The 16,510-nt window shown below is 42.3% G+C and overlaps 1 protein-coding gene across 1 annotated transcript in view; it reads left to right on the forward strand.

The window, feature by feature from the left end:
* The window catches only part of LOC126428213 (uncharacterized), a 129,495-nt gene that overhangs the window by 65,394 nt on the left and 47,591 nt on the right, over positions 1 to 16,510 (forward strand). Inside the window, exon 5 of the mRNA XM_050090129.1 lies at positions 8,956 to 9,141. Coding sequence (XP_049946086.1) covers positions 8,956 to 9,141 — 186 coding nt within the window. The remainder of the gene's footprint in view (positions 1 to 8,955; positions 9,142 to 16,510) is intronic.

Here is a 16,510-nt window from a genome sequence, read left to right on the forward strand (position 1 = left end):
CTGGAAGCATCGGAGTTCCTTGCAGGTTACTTTGCTTCCCATGGTGGAAAAAGTGCCATTGATGATTCGAAGGGTTATGTGGCTGCTACATGATGGTGCTCCAGCCCACTTCACCATTAACGTCAGGACACATGTCAATCGTGTCTTCCCTGGACGATGGATCAGATGAGGGGAGCCAGTTGCGTGTCCTGGTCATTCACTGGATCTCAACCCATGCATCTAAATCAACATCTGCATGGATACTTTGCAAATCACATTTAAGTGCCTGGCAGAGGGTTTGTCGAACCACCTTCACAATTCTCTAGTTTTCCAATCCCATATAGCACATGGAAAGGACAAACACCTATATTTTTCCGTCCCTTATTTTATCATGGTGTTCCCTATGTAGGTCGGCATCAACAAAATATTTTCACATTCAGAGGAGAAAGTTGGTGATTGGAATTTTGCAAGAATATTTCTCCACAACGAAACACGCCTTTGTTTTAGCGATGTCCATTCCAAATCCCATATCATTTCCGTGACACTCTTTCCACTATTTCACGTTAATACAAAACGTGATTCCCGTCTTGGAACTTTATCTATGTACTCTGTCAATCCTATCTGGTAAAGAATCCCAAACTGCACAGCAGTATTCTATAAGAGGACGGACAAGTGTAGTGTAGGCAGTCTCCTTAGTAGATCTGTTACATTTTTTAAGTGTCCTGCCAATAAAACGTAGTCTCTGGTTAGCCTTCCCCACAACATTTTCTATGTGTTCCTTCCAATTTAAGTTGTTTGTAATTGTAATTCCTAGGTACTTAGTTGAATTTATGGCCTTTAGATTTGACTGATTTATCTTGTAGTGGGTTACTTTTAGCACTCATGCCAATTTTCGCACCATACAGATATTTTTTCTAAACCGTTTTGCAATTTGTTTTGATCTTCTGGTGACTTTACTAGTCGATAAATGACAGCGTGCTGTGCAAATAACCTAAGACGGCTGCTGAGATTGTCTCCCAAATGGTTTATAGAGATAAGGAGCAGCAAAGGGTCTATAACACTACCATGGGGAATGCCAGAAATCACTTCTGTTTTACTCGATGACTTTCCATCAGTTACTACAAACTGTTACCTCTCTGACAGAAAATCACAAATCCAGTCACATAGCTGAGACAATATTCCATCAACATACAATTTCACTACAAGCTGCATGTGTGGTACAGTGTCAAAAGCCTTCTGGAAATCCAGAAATATGGAATCCATCTGAAATCCCTTGTCAATAGCACTCAACACTTCGTGCGAGTAAAGATCTAGTTGTGTTTCACAAGAACGATGTTTTTTAAATTCGTGTTGGCTGTGTGTTAATGCACCATTCCCCCCCCCCCCCCCCCCCCCCCCCCCCCCCCGCCCCCCTCCCCGAGGTAATTCGCAATGTTCGAACACAATATATGTTCCAAAATCCTGCTGCATATTGATGTTAATGATACGGGCCTGTAATTTAGTGGCTTACTCCTACTACCTCTCTTGAATATTGGTGTGACCTCTGCAACATTCCAGTCGTTGGGTATGGATCTTTCATCAAGCAAACGGTTGTATATGATTGTTAAGCTATTGAATCAGCATACTCTGAAAGGAATCTAATTGGTATACAGTCTTGACCAGAAGATTTGCTTTTATTAAATGATTTAAGTTGCTTCAATACTCTGAGGTCATCTACTTCTGCGTTACTCAAGTTGGCACTGTTCTTGATTCGAATTCTGGAATATTTACTTTGTTTTCGTCAGTGAAGGAATTTTGGTAGACTGTGTTTAGTAACTCTGCTTTGGCAGCACTGTCTTCGATAGTATCTCCATTGCTCTTGCACGGAGAAGGCATTGATTGTGTCTTACCACTAGCATACTTCACATATGACCAGAATCTCTTTGGATTTTCTGTTAGTTTTGGAGTCAGAGTTTTGTTGTGAAAACTGTTTTAAGCAACTCACATTGAAGACCACACTACATTTCGAGCTTCTGTAAAAGATTGACAATCTTGGACACTTTGCATCTGTTTAAATTTGGCATGTTTTTTTTTGTTGTTTCTGCACCAGTGTTTGACCCATTTTATGTACCAAGGAAGATCTGCTCTGCTGTTTGTTAATTTATTTCATATAAATCTCTCAATTGATGCTGATGCTATTTCTTTGAATTCAAGCCACATCTGGTCTGCACTTATTGGAAGGAGTGGAGATTTAGTCTCAGGAAGACGTCAAGTGAATTTTTATCTGCCTTTTTGAATAGGTATATTTTTCCTTTATTTTTGGAGGATTTGGGGGTTATAATATTCAGTCTTGAGAAGACGACCCTGTGTTCACTGATCCCTGCATCCATTTTGACGCTCGTTATTAACTGAGGATTATTTGTTGCTAAGAGGTCAAGTGTGTTTTCACAACCATTTACTATTCGCATGGGCTCATGAACTAACTGCTTGAAGTAATTTTCAGAGATTGCATTTAGGACAATTTCGGATGAAGTTTTATGCACACCTCCGGAATTAAACATGTATTTTCACTAACATATTGAGGGTAAATTAAAGTCACCACCAACTATAATTGTATGAGTCAGGTACGTGTTTGAAATCAAACTCAAGTTTTCTTTGAACCTTTCAGCAATTGTACCATCCGAGTTGGGAGGTCAGTAGAAGGATCCAGTTATTATTTTATTCCAGTTGCCAACAATGACCTCTACCCATACAAATTTACAGGAACTATCTACTTCAATATCATGACAAGATAAACTACTTCTAACAGCTGAACTTATTTCCGGCTTTAGCCAGCTTTTAGTGCCTATGACAATTTGAGCATCAGTGCTTTCTATTAGTGCCTTGAGCTCTGGTACTTTCCTAACACAGCTACAACAGTTTACAGCTTTTATACTGATGGTTCCTGTATCTATGTTCTTCCAGTATTTGGCCTGCACTCTTTGTGTTTTCCCGAGACCCTCTGACCTAAAAAACTGCCCAGTCCATGCCACACAGCCCCTGCTGCCCATGTATAGCTCAATTCTTCTATCTTGGCGGTTTGCGCATGCCCGCCTGGACGTGGGAGATTGCTGCGTTGCCAGTCGCACGCGCCAAGAGAAGCGGCGCCATAGTATAGTTCGCAAACTTACGTTTAGGGGGGAGCGCGCAGTTTATGAAGTGAAGCCACCACAGCCGCATTAACCCTTTCGCTGCTACAGACGTGCTCCTCGCATTCCGTGCTGTGCACCATTTTGTCATCACTGCACTGCTCGCCTGTGCAGACACATGGTGCTTCGACTGCTTTGACACAGTTTATCATTCGTTTTCACAAAATCTATTTGGCCCAATAATTTGATTTTTACATATCTTCTTGGCTGATATCTTCCTCCCATAAATGACTTAATTTTGTTTCGATGTTCAACGCAGTTATTGTGCAGTATTAGATGTAGTAAACAATTGCACGAAATTTTGAAGAGTTTGCAGAGGTAAAAGTCCACAGCGTATACTTTCCGCATGGTCGATTTTAGTTGCCACTAGAAATTTCAAAAAATTATATTCAAACGAAAAAAATTCATGAAGTAAGACACTTTGATATTGTTTTTAAATAAAGAAAATATTAAGCACCGATAAAAGTTTGAACTCAGAACCTTTCGCTTAGCAGCCACACTCATTAACTATTATGCTAACACAGCTCGTCATTCACTATATCTCCCGGAGGACTTAAAATATCATGTAAAATACCGACAAACACTGTTGGTATGATTATGAATTACTCACGTTTCGTCGAAGTACAGTAGGAAATAAACAATTACCGCTGTTCTTTATTGCGAAAAAGCGGTTAGTGAGAATGATACAAACACTTTTCCTTGCTATCGCCTGAATTAGGAGGCTTATTGCTTGTTTGGTTTAATTAATTAATAGAATATGAATCAACTGGTATAAAGAATGCTTTTTCCAAACTTTCTACAAAAGAAAGTCTGCTATCAAGACATTGCTTTTGTTCAATTACTTTATTTATGACTGAACGTTTCTAAAACTGAAGGCACTCGTCCGTGCTCTGCACTTCAGTTGAGCTCTGGCAACGTTGTTTTCTGTTCATTGGCTGACTGTGTTTTGTGATGTCAGATGCACAGAACGTCGTAAATGATGCGCACTTTAGTCGCCTCCTACGTATAGTGGACACATGACCTATTCAGTGGAACCCGAAAGCCAACCACCCTACGGCGCAAGTCGAAGAGTCTGCAGCCTACACGGTCGCAGAACTGTCTGAGTCTCTGATTCAGACCCTCCACTTGGCTCTGTACCAGAGGTCCACAATCGGTCTTGTCAACTATGCTGCAAATGGTCAGCTCTGCTTTCATCTCACAAGCAATACATAGCCTTTACCACTTCTGTTAGCTGCTCAAAACCAGATAGAATCTCTTCAGATCCGAAGTGACACACATCATTGGTACCAACGTGAGCCACCACCTGCAGTTGGCTGCACCCTGTGCTCTTCATGGCATCTGGAAAGACCTTCTTGGCAGCCATGTCCCTAAGGGGCCCCATAACGTGCCTAACGTTGAAGCTCCCAACTGTCAATAATCTCACCCTCTTCGATTGCCTGGATCTTGTAGGCTGAGAGGTTTCCTCTGAAAAAGGACAGGTGACAGCATCTGGCTGAGCGACAGTTTCAGCCACAGACAGCACCTGGAACCTGCTTGTCGGGCTAATGGGGGAGGTCTTACGTGCAGCCCCATGGGAAGGTTATTTGCTGCCTGCTATGCCCCGAGGTGACTTCCCACTCGACCACGGGTGAGGCGTCAACCTAAGTGTGAGCAGTAACTGGGCTGGCCACAGGTGAGGACCGATCGGAGGACTCAGGTGTGCTGGAAGTCTGTTGGATCCCACCGGCTGGCGCACAATAGTGGTGCCCATCGACTGGAGCTTCAAGCTGAGTAACCGAAGCCATCACAGCCTGGAGTTGACAGCAAACTGTCGCCAACTCGGCTCGCATCCACACACAACAATCACAGTCCCTATCCATACTAAAGACTGTGGGAAACGAAACTACCCCAATAAACAGACTATCAGCATGTGCTGCAGAACTCTATTGTAGATACTGATGAAAATGCAGGAACTATGTCTAATAAATTAGATTAATATGCAGAGAGTCAATAGCCTAACTACCGAAGCATGCAGGTGAAACTAAATAATTCACTCCTGATTAGGAACTTGTAATGTGTCACAAAATCGCTTTACTTTCCGACACAAACGAAAATGTGAGAACTGTGGCTATTAGATATTAAATTAACATGCAGAAACTCAAGAAACTAAACTATCAAAGTACACAGATTAAATGGTGCAGTTCACTCCTGGTTAGGAACTCGTAAAAGTCACAAAATTGGTTACTTCCCTGTTACTGCATCTGTCTTGGCCGGCTGCTGCTACCTGCAGTTTCTGGTTATGGGGCTGTCTCAAAAGTATCGTGTATGGAGAGCCCATTTCAGATGTGGAGACACTGGAGCAGCATATTCATGTCGCCTTTGACAGTGTTCGGATGCATCCAGGCTGATGTGATCGTGTGGAGACAGAAAGAACATGCAATGGTGCATACACACCTGCGATGAGGCAAATGGAAACTCTTTTCAGCACATACTGTGACTGTGGCTGCATGGCACAGCATGTATTAGACCAGTCTCTCTAACAATGTATGTTTGAATAAATGGTCTCTAGCATGGAAACTATGCATTTTTGGACATGAGTTCATTAGACCTTTTTTGTTCCCTATCCTCTCATCCATCAGTCCCTGAAGTTTGCACACGTTGGAAAAATCACCTTGTAATTGTTGCCAATCTTGGTGGTCTAGTGATAAAGCTCACGCCTAGAAACTGAAAGGTAGTGGAATCAAATCCCAAAGAACCATGGTAAATTGCAGTATGCCTTCAGCCTAGCCTTCACCTCTCAACAATTTTAAGATTCATTTATCTGATGTAATTATATTTTCCTGGAGACATATTGCATCTCAGCTTTATCTTTGACAAGAATAGGATGAGAAGTTATGTATTAAAATTTGTGCCAAGGCCAGAATTTGAACTGGGGTCTCCTGCTTACTGGACAGATGTGCCATCCACTACACTTTGCTAGCATTGGGTAACACAACTGCATGGAATACCTAAGTCCAGTGTCCTTCGTAGAGCAAACATAAATACACATCTCAGCCCATCTTGATTTTCCCGTTTTTAACTCATCAATATTGCCAAGGCTCTCTATTGATATAATTACGTGAAATCAGTAGCTCACCTATGCCAGGAGTAGTCAGGATTTCCCCATTACGTACAAAGCTGGGGCACTTTGCCAGTATCGGAGAGCCTTGGCAATACTGATGAATTAAAAAGGGGGAAATCAAGTTGGGCTGGCATGTGAATTGAAGTTTGTGTTAGGGAGGGCATTGGACTAGGGTATTCTGTGCAGCTGTGTTACCACAATGCCAGGGTGATGTAGCGGATATCATATCGGCTTAGTAGCAGGAGACCCAAGTTAAAGTCCAAGCCTTAGCACGAATTTTAATTCATTACTTCAACTCCTATCGTTATCGAAGATTTTAATATTCTCCAGGAATGACAAATTTTATGAATTCCACATTAAATTTCTTTTTGCAGTAGGATTACTGGGGTATTTTAGGGAGACGAGTCCAATTGCAAGACTTTGTGAAGGTCCTATATCCTCACTTGTCATAATATTTGGTTATATTTAGCATTTTCTGAATTTATTGTTGAGTTTTACTGCATATCGAGTATTGACAGTTCACAGCAACAACTAGTTAAACCTTGTCTGATAGTAAAAAATAATCAAATAATCTTTGCCTGCCGACAGAGGTTTGTGGTTTATTATTGTCGTCATGTTGTGTGTGCTGGGCATAATATTTGAGGCCCCCCAGTTGGTCAGCAGCATTCTTGAGATACAGTTGCATTTAGACTAATGTGTTTTGATATAATTGGAACAAAATTGCATCCTTTTCGATAATATCGTCAGTCCATTGTTTCCACAACATTTCCATTAAGCTTTGACATGAACAAGTTAATTACACACATCAAAAAAAATTTTGTATCATCTCGATTTCAAGAGTTCAGAAACCTGTACACAAAAATGGAATAGAGATCAACATAAACATCATTTCTGCCCTTTTTATTGCTCATGGAAACCACACTTGCGTGTTGTTCTACCATACAGCGAGACCTTCAGAGTTGGTGGTCCAGATTGCTGTACACACCAGTACCTCTAATACCCAATAGCACATCATCTTGCATTGATACACGCCTGTATTCGTCGTGGCATACTATCCACAAGTTCATCAAGGCACTGGTGATTCGGCGTAGATCCCTCTGAGTGGTTGGTGGGTCATGTCGTCCATAAACAGCTCTTTTCAATCTGTCCCAGACATGTTCGATAGGGTTCATGTCTGGAGAACATGCTGGCCCCTCTAGTCGAGCGATGTTGTTACCTGAAGGAAATCATTCAGAAGATGTGAATGAAGGGGGCGCAAACTGTCGTCCACGAAGATGAATGCCACGCCAATATGCTGCCTATATGTTTGCACTGTTGGTTGAAGGATGGCATTCGCGTATCATACAGCTGTTAAGGCGCCTTCCACGACCACCAGTGGTGTAAGTTGTCCCCACATAATGCCACCCAAAACAGCAAGGAACCTCCACCTTGCTGTGTTCACTGGACAGTGTGTCTAAGACATCGAACCTGACTGGGTTGCCTCAAAACACCTCTGACAATTGTCTGGTTGAAGGCATATGCAACACTCATCGGTGAAGAGAACTGATGCCAATCCTGAGCGGTCCATTATGCATGTTGTTGGGCCCATCTGTACCGTGCTGCATGGTGTTGTGGTTGCAAAGATCGACCTGTCCATGGACGTTCGGAGTGAAGTTGTTCATCGTGCAGCCTATTGAGCACAGTTCGAGTCATAACATGACGTCCTGAAGGTGCACGAAAAGCATTATTCAACATGGTGGCTTTGCTGTCAGGGTTCCTCCGAGCCCATAATCCGTAGGTCATCCACTGCAGTAGTAGCCCTCGGTCAGCCTGAACGAGGCATGTAATTGACAGTTCCTGTCTGTCTGTATCTACTCCATATCCGAACAACATTGCTTTGGTTCCCTCAGAGACGCCTGGACACTTCCCTGGTTGAGAACCCTTCCTGGCACAATGTAACAATGTGGACGCGATCAAAACATGGTATTGACTGTCTAGGCGTTGTCGAACTACAGACAACACGAGCTGTGTATCTCCTTCTTGGTGGAATGACTGGAACTAATGGACCCTCTCTGTTAATAGACACTGCTCACACATTTTTGTTTACATCTTTGGGCGGGTTTAGTGACATCTCTGAACAGAGTGAGTCTCTGTGTCTGTGATGCAATATCCACAGTCAACGTCTATCTTCAGCAGTTCCGGGAAGCTGGGTGATGCGAAACATTTTTTGATATGTGTATATGTTTAGCCATATGGGATTTTTCTAAATCAAAGTGTAATTTGATCTGGCTTTTGAATAAGGAATGATTCCAGTAGGAAATAATACATTTTGTGATCTGTCATTAATTGTTATCAATTGAATCCTGTATAGATAGTTCCATAATGTGCTACCAATGGAACACAAATGGGGAAACAGATGTGCAGGGGAGTAATCTAACACTGTCGCTAACATCTTTGCGGTAGCATGTCAACTTGCATCTGTCAGTTGAGCCTCGCAGAACTGTTATTTTTATTATTATTATGTAATTAGTATATTGTTGGTTAACAGTGGGTTCATTTTGATCAAGATTAGTATAATTATTATGATCCCATATTTCAGTAGCTAGTGATGTAGTAGTCACATTTGTCTGTGGTAATGTTACTATTAAGAATAACCATAATCAATTTAGAGTAAGAATAAGTGGTTCCTCATTTATTTTGACTACTTGAATGTGAACTGTTGTTACACAGGTGTGTCCTACCATTGCTGACCATCTGTGCTGACAGCTTGGAACGGCTGCATCTTTATGATTTAGACTTAAGCCACAGTGAGGTGAGGGAGGCATTTACTGCACTGAGAAACCTGAAGAACTTGCAAGAACTTGAGATGTGGGTCTCCAGTCCCGAACCGCTTGATAAAATTACTATGGTATTTAAGTAAGTTTATGTGATGGACACAAGCAATTTTCATTAGTGTGTAATATATTCGAGGTGCAATGTATTAAAATTTCTTTGGCTTATGTCCAATTAAAGTGGTTCAAATGCGGCACATTTTCATCTCTTCACACTAAACTGAGTCGTCAAAAGTCACGGGATACCTCCTTTTGCCCTGCGTAGTGCACCAACTCAGTGTGGCACGGACTCAGGGAGTCGTTGCAAGTCCCCTGCAGAAATATTGAGCCACTCTGCCCGCCTGTGGAGGCTTTTATAGACAAACTGGCCTCTCAATTGCGTCCCGTAAATGTTTGATGAGATTTGTGTAGAGTGATCTGGGTGGTCGCTCAAATTGTCCAGAACGTTCTCCGAACCGATTGCGAACAGCTGTGGCTCGGTGACATGGAGGATTATCGTCCGTAAATATTCCATCGTTGTTTGGGACCGTGAAGTCCGTGAATGGCTGCAAATGGTCTCCAATTCCAGAAAATGATCTTTTCAGGTTGACCAAAGGACTTAGTCCATTCTATGTAAACAATGCTTACACCATTATGAGGCCACCATCAGCTCGCACAGTGCCTTTTTGACAATAAATTTTTAGCAGCTCGCACAGTGCGTTTTTGACAATAAATTTTTTAGTTTTGTATACTACGTTCCTTTAATTTCTGTAACTTTGATTTTGGTCAGAGCCCAAAACTCACACTTTCACCATTTTTAATTCTAACTCAGTATATCTGCCAGACCACTACAGTCTAGGTAGGGTCCTCTAATTTGCAACTCATAAGTGAACAGCATTATGTTCATAATTATATACTTCTCTTCCCTTCTCTCTCTTCACTTATTTTGTGATGGACTTGCTTTTACTTTATTTTGACCCCATACCTGAATGTATTGCTCCCTTTCTTTCCACTTCTTTGGTAATCCTGTGTACTACACATTGAAACTTACTCAATCTTATATATATTCCATTCTTGTTAGTACATGTTTTCACATTGAATGACTTATTTGAAATTTATATTCAGTTATCATATTTGAAACAAACTTGTGCTGGTATGGACATTTATGATACATTTTGGCTCTAAACCTGATGTTAGCACATAGTCTAACTTAATTTAAATTCATCTAATAACAAAGATGATGTGACTTACCATACGAAAGCGCTGGCAGGTCGATAGACACACAAACAAACACAGTCCTACACACAAAATTCTAGCTTTCGCTACCAACAGTTGCTTCATCAGTAAAGAGGGAAGGAGAGGGAAAGACAAAAGGATGTGGGTTTTAAGGGAGAGGGTAAGGAGTCATTCCAATCCTGGGAGCGGAAAGACTTGCCTTAGGGGGAAAAAAGGACAGGTATACACTCGAACACACACCCATATCCATCCGCACATACACAGACACAAGCAGACATTTGTAAAGGCCTCTGCTTGTCTGCTTGTGTCTGTGTATGTGTGGTTCGATATGGGTGTGTGTGCGAGTGTATACCTGTCCTTTTTTCCCCCTAAGGTAAGTCTTTCCGCTCCCGGAATTGGAATGACTCCTTACCCTCTCCCTTAAAACCCACATCCTTTCGTCTTTCCCTCTCCTTCCCTCTTTCCTGATGAAGCAGCTGTTGGTAGCGAAAGCTAGAATTTTGTGTGTATGATTGTGTTTGTTTGTGTGTCTATCGACCTGTCAGCGCTTTCGTATGGTAAGTCACATCATCTTTGTTTTTAGATATATTTTTCCCGCGTGGAATGTTTCCCTTTAATATATTCATATCATTAATTTAAATTCAGTAGTTCCACCCTCTTTCTTCCCCTCTTCAACATGATCTCACTAACACCTACACCTTATAATGCTGGATCTGTGTTCAAAAGCTCTCAAATTATACTTCTACACTGCCCATTCACATTAATGTGACCAGTGCCTATGTTTGATGTTAACAAGCAGTAACCACTCACAGACTGCAGGCAGCACTAGTAGTGGAAGGCACATAAAGAGTATAGAGGGAGTGCGAAAAAACAATGCAGTCGGTCACAATATGGAAACAGACCGATTTACCGGCTGTCCGAAAGGGCACGATAATTGGCTTTCGGACCAACAAAATGGCACTATCCAAAACTGGCACTGGAACAACTGTGGTGCATAATGGGTCACAGATGATAGGGGTGAATGATGACTGTGGAGATGTGTATGGATGAACCGACGTGCAACTGTTGAGCAACTGACCACCCAGTTCAACCAAGCGGCTTCTAACAATGTCTCCTCAATGTCGGTTTAGTGAATGTTGCTGTCTATGGTCCTCTGTAGTAGGTGCCTGGTGTGCAGGGAGGAGACCCCCCCAAGAGGGATCATTGCCGACAAAATTTTATTAAATAAATTTTCCATGCATAATGTTCGGCCGTAGCCGGTTTGGGCATACTGTGGTGGAAGGTGCTGGCCGGAAGACCATGGTCGGCACATTCCTGCCACGTGCTCCTCGGTCAGACTCAAGTCCCACTGTTTGGTTGCACTGACGGGGGTATGCTACTACCAAGGCGCGTTGGCGGAATCAATCCTCCAATCAGAGACTAATCGTGTGATCACGTGGGGACGCGGCCGGGAGCGGCGAGGGCGGCTCGTAAACAGCTCCGCGCTCTCTTAGCTTCAGACCTCGGCCCCGAGTAGTCGCTCCTCTAGCCTCTGCCTCTCTGATGAGCAGACGGCAACCCCTCTTGGGGCTGCTCAGGCACCAATGCATCATCATTACAGGAATAAACTGGGTCCATTCCACTTCATTACTTTTCATTTTACAACGCCCTCCGTTCCTGACCTCTATCCTGACGAACACTGGTTAATGCACTCATGCTGATTGCTATTTATCTGGACGAAGGCAGAAATTAGCACACCAGTACCCCAACTGAACATCTACTGAGTAGCAACAGGTGGCCTTTTCTGTTGAACCACGTTTTGTGCTCCATCGGACAAGTGGCCACTGGCGTGTACATTGTGAACCATCTGGAAGCAAACGCCCTGCAACAATCGTCAGAAGAGTCTAGGCTGCAGGGAGGAGTGTTATGGTCTGGGGAACATTTTTTGTGGCATTTCCTGTGTAATCTCATCATTCTGAAAGGCACTGTGGATCAGCACAAGTATGCATCTATCCTTGAGGAACCATGTCCACCCCTGTATGCAGATAATGCAGTTTGCTTTTCCTCAACACAATGACCTCTACCAACGAAAAAGTGCAACATGACAGGCATCTCACAATCTACACATGTGATTAAAAGTATCTGGACACCTGGCTGGAAATGAATTACAAGTCTCTGGTACCCTGCATCGGCAATGTTGGAATTCAGTAAGGTGTCAGCCCACCCTTAGCCTCTATGACAGCTTCCACTCTCGCAGGGATACGTTCATTCAGGTGCTGGAAGGTTTCTCAGGGAATGGCGGCCCATTCTTCACGGAATGCTGCACCGAGGCACAAAGTTGGCGTTCCAAAACATCCCAAAGGTGTTGTATAGGAGTCAGGTCAGGACTCTGTGCAGGCCAGTCCATTACAGGGATGTTATTGTCGTGTAACCACTCTGCCACAGGCCGTGCATTATGAACAGGTGCTTGAACATGTTGAAAGATGCAGTTGCCATCCCCGAATTGCTCTTCAACAGTGGGAAGCAAGAAGGTGCTTAAAACATCAATGTAGGCCTGTGCTGTGATAGTGCTGGGGCCCCCTCCATGAAAAACACGACCACATTATAACACCACTGCCTCCGAATTTTATTGTTGGCACTACACGCTGGCAGATGACGTTCACCGGGCATTCGCCTTACCCACACCCTGCCATCGGATCGCCACACTGTGTATCATAATTCCTCGTGCAATTTTTGATTCCAGCTTTGCAAGAACAATATCATATTGAACACTTGTTGTAACAGACAGTTGTGCGAAATACTTTTGAATGCAGTTTTCTGAAATCCATCTCGAGCAGCTAGCTTGGCAGCCCACACGCAATGGAAATATCTTAGACCTCATAGCTACAGACAGGCTAGATCTTATCGACAATGTCAGTACACCAGGTGTACCGATATGAAATGAGCGTTAAGATACAAATGTGTCGATAGGGAACATTTGTTGTGAACGAGCCTTAATTTTTTTTTGTTTGGTTGGCATGACATCTGTCAAAGATGTTTAGTATACATCAAGTCATGGAACAAACAAAATCATATGTTTTCATCGTGTTAACAATGTCGAATTTTGTACCAGAAAGTGATGATTTGCGGAAAGCATTAATCTTTTGTTTCCATTTGAAAAAAAGTGCTGCAGAGTCGCATTGAATGCTTGTCGAGGCATATGGTGATCGTGCTGTATCAAAAGCGACATGCAAAAGATGGTTTCAACGGTTCAGAAATAGTGATTTTGATGTAAGAAATGAAGAACATGGAAGACCACCAAAAAAGTTCGAAGACACCAAATTGCAAGCAATATTGGATGAAGATGATACTCTGAGTCAGAAGCAAATGGCAGCAATGCTAAATGTTGCACAACAAACAATTTCTGACCTTTTGAAAGCTATGAGAAAGATCCAAAAGTGTGGAAAATGGGTGCCACGTGAATTGAATGAAAGACTGATTGAAAACCGAAAAACCAATTGTCAAATTTTGCTTCAAAGACATAAAAGAAAATCAGTTTCGCATCGAATTGTTACTGGCAATGAAAAATGGGTTTATTTTAAGAATCCTAAACGGGAAAAATCATGGGTTAATCCGGGACAACAAGCAACATCGACTGCAAAACCAGATCGATTCAGCAAGAAGACAATCCTCCGTGTTTGGTGGGATCAGAAAGATGCGGTGTATCATGAGCTTCTAAAACCCGGTGAAACTGTGAATACTAATCGCTACAGACAACAAATGATCAATTTGAACTATGCATTGATCGAAAAAAGACCAGAATGAGCCAGAAGACATGGCAAAGTAATTTTTTTACACAACAATGCACCTGCACACAAAGCAAAACTGGTTCAGGATACAATCAAAACACTTGGCTGGGAACTGCTACCCCACCCGCCGTATTCACCAGGCTTGGCCCCTTCCGACTACCATTTGTTTTCATCAATGGAACACGCATTGGCTGAGGAACGCTTCGATTCCTACGAACAAGTCAAAAATTGTGTGTCTGATCGGTTTGCTTCAAAAGACGAACATTTCTATTAGCACGGTGTCCACAAATTGCCAGAAAAGTGGTCAAAATGTATAGAAAGCAATGGTAAGTGCTTAGAATAAAATGTTTTTACTTTTCAATTCAAAATTAGTGTTTCATTTTCACAAAAAAACTCTCATTTCATACCAGTACACCTGGTAGAAACAGGGATTAGCGATATGATGTTATTATAGCAATTATGGTTACGGAAGTTCATAAATCAGTCAGGAAGACTATGAACGTGTTTCTGCTAGATAGTGCAGACAAGCAGTTGGTACTATCTTGCTTACAGAGTGAATTGACGTTATTTACTTCCAGTTAGATGGATGTAGAGGAATTATGGGCAACGCTTAAGCAGATTGTGAATCGTGGTTTGAAGAGTTATGTGCCTGGTAAGTGAATAAAGGATGGAAGAGACCCACCGTGGTTTAATAACGAAATTTGGAAGATGTTGAGCAAGCAGAGGCTGTTGCACTCTAGATTCAAAAGAGAATGCACAAATGACAACAAACAAAGATTAGTAGAGATTCGTGCAGCTGTGAAAAGATCTATGCACAAAGTATGTAACAACTACCACAGGCACACCTTGGCAACAGAGCTGGCAGAGAACCAGAGAAAATTCTGGTCCTGTGTAAAATCACTGAGTGGGTCTAAGGCTTCCATTCAGTCCCTTGTTGACCAGTCTTGTGTGGCAGTTGAAGATAACAAAGCGAAAGCTGAAGTTCTAAATTAAACAACGGATACTCCAGGTATGAATATCAACACAGTCACATATTGTTTTCGGCCACAGCCTTCATCAGTAAACACACGCACACGCACTCGTGCGCAAGCACACCTCATGCACACATCTGCCAGCTCCAGCTTTTGGACCAGAATGGAAGTTCTAAATTTCACTTTCAAGAAATCATTCAAGTGGAGAATTGTACAAAGACACCATCATTTGACCATCGGACAGACTCCTTTATGGACAGCATAGTAATAAGCATCAGTGACTTAGAGAGACAACTGAAAGATTCGAAAGCAAATAAGTGAATCACTGTTCTGTTTTACGAAGAGTACCCTACAGTATTAGCCCCTTACCTGGCTCGCATTCATCACAAATCTCTTGCGCAGCACAAAGTCACAAGTGACTGGAAAAAAGCACAGGTGACTCCTGCATATAAGAAGGGTAAAAGAATGGACCTGCAAAATTAGAGACCATATCCCTAACTATGATTTGCTGCAGTATCCATGAACATATTCTCAGTGTGAATATAACAAATATTTTTGAGACTGGGAAGCTTACGTCTCAGATCAGCATGGTTTTAGGGAGCATAGCTCATGCGAAACTCAGATTTCCCTTTTTTCACACGGTATACTGTGAACTATGGATAAGGGGAATGGGTAGATTCTGTATTTCCAGATTTCTGGAAAGCATTTGACACAGTGCCCCCACTGCAAGCTGTTAATAAAGGTACAAGCATGTGGGATATGTGAGTGGCCTGAAAACTTCTGAAGTAATAGAACCCAGTGTGTTGTCCTCGACAGCCAGAGTTCATCAGACAGGGGTATCGTCAGGAGTGCCCCAGGGAAGTGTGATAGGACTGCTGTTGTTCTCTATATACATAATTGATTTGGTGGATGGGGTGGGCAGCAATCTGTGATTATTTGCTGACAATGCTGTGGTGTATGGTTAGGTGTCAAAGTTGAGTGATTGTTAGAAGATACAAGATGACTTAGACAAAATTTCTAGTTGTGATGAATGGCAGCCAGCTACAAATGTGGAAATATCTAAGTTAAGGGGGATGAGTAGGGAGAACAAACCTATAATGTTCAGTTACAGTATTACTAGTGTCCTGCTTGACACAGTCAAGTTGTTTGAATACCAGTACTATGGTGTTGAATGCAGGTGGTCAACATTGCTTTATTTGGACAATTTTAGGAAAGTTTAGTTCACCTGTAAAGGTTACAAAATGTAGGACACTGGTGCGACATATTCTTCAATACTACTGGAGTGTTTGGGATCCTTAACAGGTTGGATTGAAAGAGGATATTGAAGCAATTCAGAGACGGGCTGCTAGATTTGTTACCGGTAGGTTTGAAAATTACATAAGTGTTATGGAGATGGTATGGGAACTGAAATGGGACTCACTGGAGGTCACATGACTTTGTTTTGGGGGAGAATGTTGAGAACTGGCATTTGAAGCTGACTGCCAAATGATTCTACTGCCAC

Source organism: Schistocerca serialis, chromosome 12 (genome assembly GCF_023864345.2).
Source record: "Schistocerca serialis cubense isolate TAMUIC-IGC-003099 chromosome 12, iqSchSeri2.2, whole genome shotgun sequence".
NCBI classification, from domain to species: Eukaryota; Metazoa; Arthropoda; class Insecta; order Orthoptera; family Acrididae; genus Schistocerca; species Schistocerca serialis.